The sequence below is a fragment of the Gavialis gangeticus genome, unplaced genomic scaffold, assembly GCF_001723915.1.
Source record: "Gavialis gangeticus isolate Ggan-Ray unplaced genomic scaffold, GavGan_comp1, whole genome shotgun sequence".
Lineage (NCBI taxonomy): Eukaryota > Metazoa > Chordata > Crocodylia > Gavialidae > Gavialis > Gavialis gangeticus.
Genome location: NW_017729032.1, coordinates 38730633 through 38740299, shown reverse-complemented (window position 1 = coordinate 38740299; position 9667 = coordinate 38730633). Strand labels below are relative to the sequence as shown.

The following is a 9667-nucleotide window of genomic DNA, read 5'->3' as shown; positions in this document are numbered from 1 at the left end:
CCCACACCCTACAAACCCTATACTTACCCTCCCACCATCTACAAGGGTAAGACTTCATTTTAAATGATTATAGTATCCCTTCTATGTATATTACACAAACGCATGTAAATCAGGACAAAAATGTTTTTTGAAATTAAATTAATGAATGTTGTAGTGCATTTGATTTTTAGAACATAATTTGGTACCTTTCTGGTTCAGACATGGCAAAACCCCTTGCCGAAAGGAGTAATTCAAGGGGGGCAAGGGGAGGGACTTCTGGTGACAAAGGTCAGGGGCTAGGGGGCAGGACTTCCAGTCCCAAGATGGTGACCAGGGGGTAAGGCACCTGTCAAGTGGCAGGACTAGCCATGTGGCCCTTGATGGCTTGCCAAAACTGGGTAAGAGGCCCTCCGCCCAAAAGAACTGCCCACCCCCGAGCTAGAACATGCAATAAATCAACTGACCTTTCTTTCCATAATTGATATCTATGGATATCTTTCTATATTTGGCCCATTAAAAAGCGTGCATGCGCACGCACACACACTAGTTCTCTTCTGAATGCATTCAAATGTCATACAACTATATATCAGTTCTAAAGAAATCCAAACTTACTTAGTATCTTTTCATTAAAAACAATGGGCATGCCTACCAGAAGATTCACAATGAAAAGAAGTCCTGGGCCAACACCACAGCCATTGCATATTAATGATGAGACTGCTTCATCTCATACTTTAAAAATATTCCTTTTATAGATATGCAAACAAAATGTTTTTCTACCAAAAGTATTTACAATCATCCTGCATTTAATTTCTTCCATAAGAATCTATCATGCAATTAATTTCTGTGCAATGTAACTGTGCTGGATTGTGAAAAATAATTACAGAATGAATATTGAAGATAATGGTCATAGTTAGGCTGAGCAATTCAAAAGCACAGATATTTTGTATGGCCAGTGTTGCTACAGTACAACTGCAGAAAATCTCCAAGTGGTTCTTTTAATGAGTCAATGTCTAGTTGGACCCTGATCCTGAATCACCCATGTCTAAATAAACTTAACACTAGACCTCTGCATTACTGTCCACATTACATTACTTTAACTCCAAAAAAGACCAAAATCCTAATTTACACTTTCAACAACTTCTGTGTTTATTATTTCAGTTATTTTTTATTGCTTTCCACAAGGCTCAATTCTCCAGACTTCTGCTCATACAAAATGCTGCAGATGCCCACTGAAAAGTATAGCCCATCAATACAGCCCTCTCAAAATCATAGATGACTCAGTGGAAGTAAGTTCCTAGCCTGTGGACTTTTTGTTAAGACTCTCCATATGCTTGAGAGGCTACTTCAGAAGCATACCCATCTACTGGTCCACCTTCACTTCCCTTGCCTCTTCTATCTAGCCCTAAAGTTCCTCCCATATTATTAAACAAATGAAGTCATGTTATATTTATCTCCACCCCACCCTCCTTGCTAAATCTCAAAAAAGTAAGCTAGGGAAAAATAACATATCCCTTACTTTTTGCACATAACACAGAGTTTCTTTGGAGCAGGCTTATGTGAGAATGATGAAAGGCAAGTAGTGGAACAAAATAGGTGTGCTGATCCTTTCCGCTGGTATGCAGTCTGTCCCTTCTGCAAAGGTTTTTTGCAGTTTGCACATGTAACTTTAACCTGCTTAGAAGGTTGCTGCTGTGCAGAAGGCTGGAAAATCTGTTTAGGAAGTGATGCCACTGGTGATAAAGAATCCACACCCGGCTGCTTCTGATTCCTAGGGAATGAAGCTGATTGGGATATCCAGGAATCTTAAAGACATAAAATGCATGGAAAGTTAAGTAAACAGATACTTTCCAACATATACAACACTAGGAGTATTTGCCAATAAGGATATTTGAGGGGGAATTTTTAAAAAAAATGCTTATGTGAATTATTCTCTGTCATTATAGCAGACCCCAAAGCATGGGGCAAACACAGGACATGCACTTGCTAGACCAAGATACACCAATCCCAGTGCTTAACACACATTGCAAATTGGAACTTGCACCCACAAAAAAACCCATCCCAAATGCAGTTAAGGATTAGCTAAAGGAGAATTTATTATACAGGGTACAAGTTTAATACGTTACATTTCCATTTTTAAAAATCTCACTGTAGAGGATCAACTGTATACTTAACAACCCAAATCTGAAAGACTACAGATATTCAAAGCACTTTTCCAGGTGTATACTTCAAAAACTCCAAACGCTTGTCTTTGTTAGAAAGACCTTTAAAGCTGAAACTGAAAAACTTCTCATTTAAGACTTCCAAAAGATACAAATCCTCAACTTTCAACTCTGAAAGCAGTCTCCAAGTCTAGTATCTGTGACTGCCTCCCTCCCACCCATGCAGAAGCTCAGAGATTTTTTGTATTACAATTCAAAACAGACAAAGTAGGTTCACTTCAACCTTCATGTTATCTATATGATGGAACAAAAGTTCCTACAGGAAGTAATTCTTGTTTTACTCTAAAACCCCTGCAAGGCAGTGGCTCTCAAATAAAACAAGAGGGATCTCCAAACTAAAAAAACCTGAGTTTTTGGTCATCTTAATAGCCACCAATGAATAAAAAGTAAACAGTTAATCTAGTTCTTGCAGTACTGAAAATCCATCTTCAGAGCCTCCTCCTATCAGTTGAGCTCCAGGTAACACAAACCCAGACCACAAGTTTACTCCTGGCTGGTCATTTGATAGTATGAATCACAAAAATGTAGAAAATTATTTTTCCCAAAGAAACAAATATCTTTTAGAAGTTGCATGCTTTTGCATGAACTGTGTTCTTAATGCCTTCATTAGGTTCAGGAAACAGTGTTCTGACTAAATAAACTATTTTCTTCCAAAAAAAAATCTCTCTAGCATTTTCTCCAGAACTTAAGTTTTCAATTTGAACAACTGTTTTTCTATGGAACAATGAAGTTCTACCCATTGCAAAGAGGGAGGACTACTCTTCTTCTTAAGTGAAGCATGAAAAAAAAATGTGAAAGTGAGCTCCTTTACATTTTGTAAATATAAAGTACAACATGCAAGTTATCAACAGTACATTCAGGGCACCTGCACTTATCTTTTGATCCTGTCATTTAACGCTTCTTAATCAATGTCCACAGAAATGTACAAACAACTTTCTGACAGCTGTCCTTTTAGAAGGACCCTCAGTTTTAACATTTAGCAACTCCCCCTTTTTCCTCGTTTATTTTCCACAGGAGACTACCTCAGTTTCTTTTCCATCCACAGCAGTGAATCACATGCCCAGGAAAATTCCTGGAAGTGTGACTGTAGTTCCAGTATTACTTTTTTGACATTTCATGGGTTGCTAAGGTGGGCACATTACATTTCATTTTGTGTTAGATCTCTAAACCAGGGGTGTTCAACCCCCAGTCCATGGGCAAGATCTGGTCCAAAACCCTGTTCGATCCAGCCCAGGAGGCTGCCTACAGGCCTGGAAATTGGTGGCATGGAAACAGTGACATCACTCTCCTGCTGCCAATTTTCCAGATGCATGGGGCGCTCTGAGGAATGCACACTGAATCAGGTGCCCAATACCAGTGTGCAGGGCTGGGCAGAGGTGGGGTGATGCTGAGCCCCAGGTCCCAATCCCAGGGTGCAAGGGGCAATGCCAGGCCCCTGGAGCCCAGTCCCGAATCACAGGAGGAAGGGGGCAGTGTCCTGCATCCCAAGACTTAATCCTGGTGTGCAGTGGCAGGGAGAGGCAGTGCTGGGCCCACAGAGCCGAAGCCAGCCCGTGGACTAACCCCACACAACTCATCCGGCCAACAGGGCCAAGAGGCTGAGCACCACTGCTGTAAACAAAAAATGTACCACTCAACTCCTTCTAATATGCTCCAAGTGGCCTCAATACTCCCATCAGATCTTAAGGCTCCAAGCCAACTTTCCATACCTTCACACGCAGAAAGTTTTTATAAAATATAAAAACAAAATAAACATCTGGCACAGTGGGCCTGCTAAACCGGCCCACTGTGCCAGACCATTTTTGCAGCAAGATCTGGATAGGTTACAGGAGTGGGCTGACATAAACAGGATGCGTTTCAATAGTGACAAGTGCAGGGTGCTGCACTTAGGCAGTAGAAACCAGCAGCACACTTACAGAATGGGAAACTCCCTTCTTGGGAGCACGGAGGCAGAAAGGGATCTTGGAGTCATTATTGACTCCAAGATGAACATGGGCCGACAATGTGAGGTCACGGTTGGCAGGGCTAACCAGACCTTGTTGTGCATCCACAGGTGCATCTCAAGTACAGCAAAGGAGGTGATCCTCCCCCTCTATGTGACGCTGGTCAGGCCACAGCTGGAGCACTGCATCCAGTTCTGTGCGCCCCACTTCAGGAGGGATGTGGACAACATTGAAAGGGTCCAGAGGAGGGCCACCTGCATAATCCAGGGACAACAGGGCAGACCCTACAATGAAAGACTGCGGGACCTAAACCTGTTTAACCTTCACAAGAGAAGGCAGAGGGGGGACCTGGTGACTGTCTATAAACTCACCAGGAGGGACCAGAAGGGTTTGGGGGAGACACTGTTTCCCCTAGCGCCCGCTGGCATAACAAGGAGTAATGGTCACAAATTATTGGAGAGTAGGTTTAGATTAGACATCTGCAAGAACTACTACATTGTTAGCGCGGCTAGGAGCTGGAACCAACTTCCAAGGGAAGTGGTGCTGGCTCCTACCCTGGGAGTTTTTAAGAAGAGGCTTGATGCCTACCTGGCTGGACTCATTTGAATCCAGTTTTTCCCCTGCCCAGGGGGGGGGGGGGGGTCAGACTTGAAGATCTACAACATCCCTTCCGACCCTACTTCTATGATCTGGCCCATATTTAAGGCCCTACTGAATTCATGGCAAAAGTGAGCTGCACTGCAGCTCCTTTAATCTTGCAGGTTCCCCCATACACCCTCCTGCCACCTACTGGAGAGACCCCACTTGTGGCTCACATCTGATTGGCAGAGAAGTGAAAACAGTGTTTTTGCCGCCCTGCAGGTCAGCAGCAAGCAACGGGGCTGCTGGGGCCTCTTAGCCAATCTGCGGCAGGAGGCAAAAACGGTGCCATGTTTAAAACCGTGGTTTTCACTTCCCTGCCTATCGGGAGCAAGCCACATATGGGACCCCCTCCACCAATCAGCAGTAGGGGAGCACATAGGGGAACCTGCAAGATTAAAGGAGCTACAGTGCAACCCACTTATGCCGTGAATTTGGTAGGGTCCTACCTACATGGCTCCCCAGAGGTGTAGCAGTGCAACTCTTCACCTGGGGCAGCAACGACTGCCACCATGTCACTGGAGGTGGTACGGTAAGCTGCCACTGCAGTAGTGGCTGTTTTTGCATCACACCCCTCCACTCCAAAGGCAGTACCTGAACCTGCTGCCTCAGTGGCCCCTGCTCAGTGGGGGAGCAGTGGCAGCATTAATTGCCAGTACTCTTACAGCCACATTAATTAATTCTACCACTGCTTGCCTGTCACCAAATTTCTGGACCACGGCAAAGCCCACAAGCCTGACAACATAGCTCTGTCAGCCAGATCTGGCCTGTGGGACATAGGCTGAGCATCACTAATCTACCCGTACGAGAGGATTCTTCTTTGTCCATTCTTGCTTTTCAGTTATTCATTTTAACCCCCCCCCCCCAGTGCTTTCAGGGCAAAGCATCCACACCAGAAGACAGGAGGGTGATCCAGGCTGACCTGCACAGGCTCAGCAAATGGGTGGACGAGAACCTGATGGTGTTTAACACTGAAAAATGCAAGGTTCTCCACCTTGGGAAGAAAAACCTGCAGCACCCTTATAGGCTTGGCAGTGCTATACTGGCTAGCACTATGGAAGAAAGAGACTTGGGGGTCATCCTTGACCACAAGATGAACATGAGCTTGCAGTGCGATGCTGCAGCTAGTAAAGCAACCAAAATGCTGGCTTGCATCCATAGATGCTTCTCAAGCAAATCCCAGGACGCCATTCTCCCCTTGTACTCAGCCTTGGTGAGGCCGCAGCTGGAGTACTGCATCCAGTTTTGGGCTCCACAATTCAAAAAGGATGTGGAGAAGCTTGAGAGAGTCCATAGAAGAGCCACACGCATGATCAGAGGTCAGGAAAACAGACCTTACGACGACACGCGGAGAGCCATGGGGTTCTTTAGCCTGGAAAAGCGCAGGATCAGGGTGATCTGATGGCCACCTATAAGTTTATCTGGGGTGACCACCAGGATCTGGGGGAACGTTTGTTCACCAGAGGGCCTCAAGGGATGACGAGGTCAAATGGTCATAAACTACTGCAAGACCGTTTCAGGCTGGACATAAGGAAGAATTTCTTTACAAGGTCTGGAACAGCCTGCCATCGGAGGTGGTTCAAGCACCTACATTGAACACCTTCAAGAGTAAATTGGATGCTTGTCTTGCTGGGATCCTATGACCCCAGCTGACTTCCTGCCCTTTGGGTGGGGGGCTGGACTCAATGATCTTCCGAGGTCCCTTCCAGCTCTAATGTCTATGAAATCTATGCTCTTGCATCTTCACAGCACCCTTCTTAATAATCCCCGGCTGCCAACTGTAGTCCACTTTCTTGTGCCTCATCTCTATCTTTCCTGCTTTCCTCACTTAGACTTGGGACATATTTATTTTTATGGAGGACGTTTGTGTCCTATGAATTAAAAAAAAGGAAGTTTCTCTCCTTACTCCCTGATTCTCTTTTTGCTGTGATATTGCTGTCCCAAATCTCATTCTCCAGGTCCTTCTAATCCCACAAAGCAATACTTTTTTAGCAATACCTCTTCCATTTGTCTGCATTCTAGAATGTCCTCCCAGACTGCTGGGTCATCTGAGAAGCCAGCTTTCTACCCCTAGACTTTGCAGCTGTGGCCCAGAGTTCCCCACCCCACCTTCCTCCATAGCAGAAGGCAGCTCTTGCCTGACCACTGTAGTTTGTGCCTGAAGTAGAAAGTGAGCTGTTGGCATTATCTTGACGTAATTTGTGATGTAGAAACAACACTTTTTTTGTTTTGCGGGACCATATATAAAGAACTACTTACGGTTAAGAACTAACAACCTTGCTACTACCTGGCAAAGGTCTGAACCCCAAATTGTGTGCGACAGAGTAAGTCCTTGGAACATACAAGTTCAGGAAGTGTAGCATTACAGGTAACACTCTTGGTGAGACAACACAGCTCCTCCATCACTGCATGCACCCCTGGGGGAGGCATGAGGGAACATGTGCCCCCCAGATTTGTACATGGGGCTCTCCACTCTGCTGCTTTTCCCTCAGGAGCCCCGCACCAGCCCTGCACCCCCTGCCTGGAAGCAGTGGGGGTGGCAAATTGTACCCCCCACTGCTGGGCAGGCAGGGGGTATGCAGCTGGCACGGGGCTCCCAGGGCAAAGGCAGCAGAGCAGAGGAGCCCCAAGCCCACAGAGGGCAACCTGCATCTGCCCTTGCCCTGCTCAGCTCTGCTCCACTTAAAAGCATCCCTATACTTAAAAATGGAGGCAGTGGCACTTGAAATAAAGCTCATTCAATGATGACCCACCACCGCCATTTTTAAGTGCTGAGACACTGATACCTGTGACATAGGAAGCTGCTGGAGTACAGCAAAAGAAAAGAAAAAAAAAAGATTTATGTCCATACTTTAAAATGCAACTGGTTATCAGATTGGCATCAGCTGATACGGCTGGTTAATAATCAGCTATCCGTATCAGCCAAGAAAATCTTTATCAGTGCACCCCTATAAAATAGAGACTGGTTGGGACTGCTTTACCTTTGTTACTGACTTAGTCTGAGAATTTTCTACATAGCTAGTTTAACAAGGCAACAGCAGGCTAATTTATATTGGAAAAACTTTACTTTCACAGTTGAACATTATAAGTTTTATTATTTTTAAATTAACTCCCAAAGACTGTAGTCTTAACTGTCCCATTTTGCCCTTACCGCAGCCTGTTTCTGGCAGAGTCAAGACATTTACTGCTAGTCCCAGTTTCCTAAACAAACCAAAAAATCCTCCTAAAAACCATAATTAACATTGCATAGTACAGAAAATTTTAGTAAAGAAGGCCCTAGAGAATAACTATTACAAATGACTATTAACATGACAGTAGATAGCAATGCCTAAAAGGACACAAACCAGGTCCATCCTCATTATTCTAGGTATTGTCTGAAATGAAAATTTTAAGTTCAGGGTCTTTCAGAACTACAGGATCAACATGCTACTCTCAGGACTTCATTTAAGATCTTAGGTTCTCATATTCAGTTGTTTTCCTAAATGTACTCAAAAGGCAAGGACAACAAAATCTGTAGATAAGAGACACTACTTTATTTTTTTCTAGGTGGAGTAGCTTTAATGCATATAAGCCAGAGCACTACAGAAAAGAAAGTGTGGTGCCAATAATAACTTAATGCATAAATGTGCATGAGCTATGGTAGCTACATAAAACCCAACTTCATGGACAGTATGGTGCCTGTAAGCCAAATCAGTTATACACAGAAGCAAACATTGCTTTTTTGAAGGATTAAATATTTATTTTTATGAATAAATTACAGAGGATCATAGGAAAGTAGGGCTAGAAGGGAATTCATAAGGTCACCTACAGCCCTGCCCAACATTACATTTATGGAGTGACTGACTTGTTAAATCGTGCCATAAATTGCAGTCTGTCAAATATTCAGCTAACTTATGGTGCCACAAAATGACCAACCAGCCACAGAGATGTTCCATATATAAGAGGGCAGTCCATTAAAAGCAGTCCCAACTAGTGGAACCTCTTTGTGGCCAATTTGTATAACAACCTAAAGTGAATATGTGACATGTGTCCCAGAGCCAGCGCTGTCCCAGGCCTCATGCTGACAATCAGCCAATTGTTGACTGCACCATTAATGCCTGCAGACCTTACTTCAGAGGCTTGCAACCACGACTGGATCATCCATGACTAAACCATCCCAGGCAAGTGTCTGTCTAACCTGCTGTTGTGAGACTGGAGTGATGCTGTAGTTTTGATGGTCCAGGAAAAACATGAAAGGCAAGGATGTTTGTGGGCAATATATTTTATCGGACCAAGTCCATGACTGGGATAAATTTGGACAAGCTTTCAAATGTAGTAAGTCAATCCTAACCATGCAGTCATTCCAATAAAAATCCCAGAAAAATCCTAACAAGCTCTTGAAAATTTCATGTATGGAGGTTCCACAACCTCTGTAAAGTAGGCTCTTCCAATGTTTAATCACCTTCATAGTCAGGAAGTTCTTAAATCTCCAAGCTAAATATCCTTTGCTACAGCTTGCGGCCATTGCTTAGTTCTATCCCCAGTCACAGAGTAAAGTATATCTTGATCCTCTTTATAATCATTATTCAGGTATTTGAAGACTTTTCAAATCCCCCCATAGTCTTCTCTTCTCCAAACTAAACAATCCTATTTCTTTTGGCTTTTCCTTATAAATCATGTTTCCAAGGCTTCTAATGAGTTTTCTAACTAATTGCTATTTCAGGACAAGTTTAAAGATATTCATAGTTTCATAGTTAGTAGGGTCGGAAGGGACCATAGCAGAACATCAAGTCCGACACCCTGCCATGGCAGGAAAGAGTACTGGGGTCAAAATAATCCTGGAAACAAGGGGGCCCGAGGCTTGAACCTGCAGCTCTATGGCCCCTGAAACAGCACACCCACCACTAA

The 9667-nt window shown here is 44.0% G+C and overlaps 1 protein-coding gene across 8 annotated transcripts in view; it reads right to left on the bottom strand.

Annotated features, from left to right (window-relative positions):
- ZMYM2 (zinc finger MYM-type containing 2) overlaps positions 1–9667 on the bottom strand; it is a 123626-nt gene that overhangs the window by 104644 nt on the left and 9315 nt on the right. For all 8 annotated transcript variants that reach the window (XM_019524293.1, XM_019524295.1, XM_019524292.1 and 5 more), the window contains one exon: positions 1496–1781. In XM_019524293.1, the coding sequence (XP_019379838.1) occupies positions 1496–1781 (286 nt within the window). The remainder of the gene's footprint in view (positions 1–1495; positions 1782–9667) is intronic.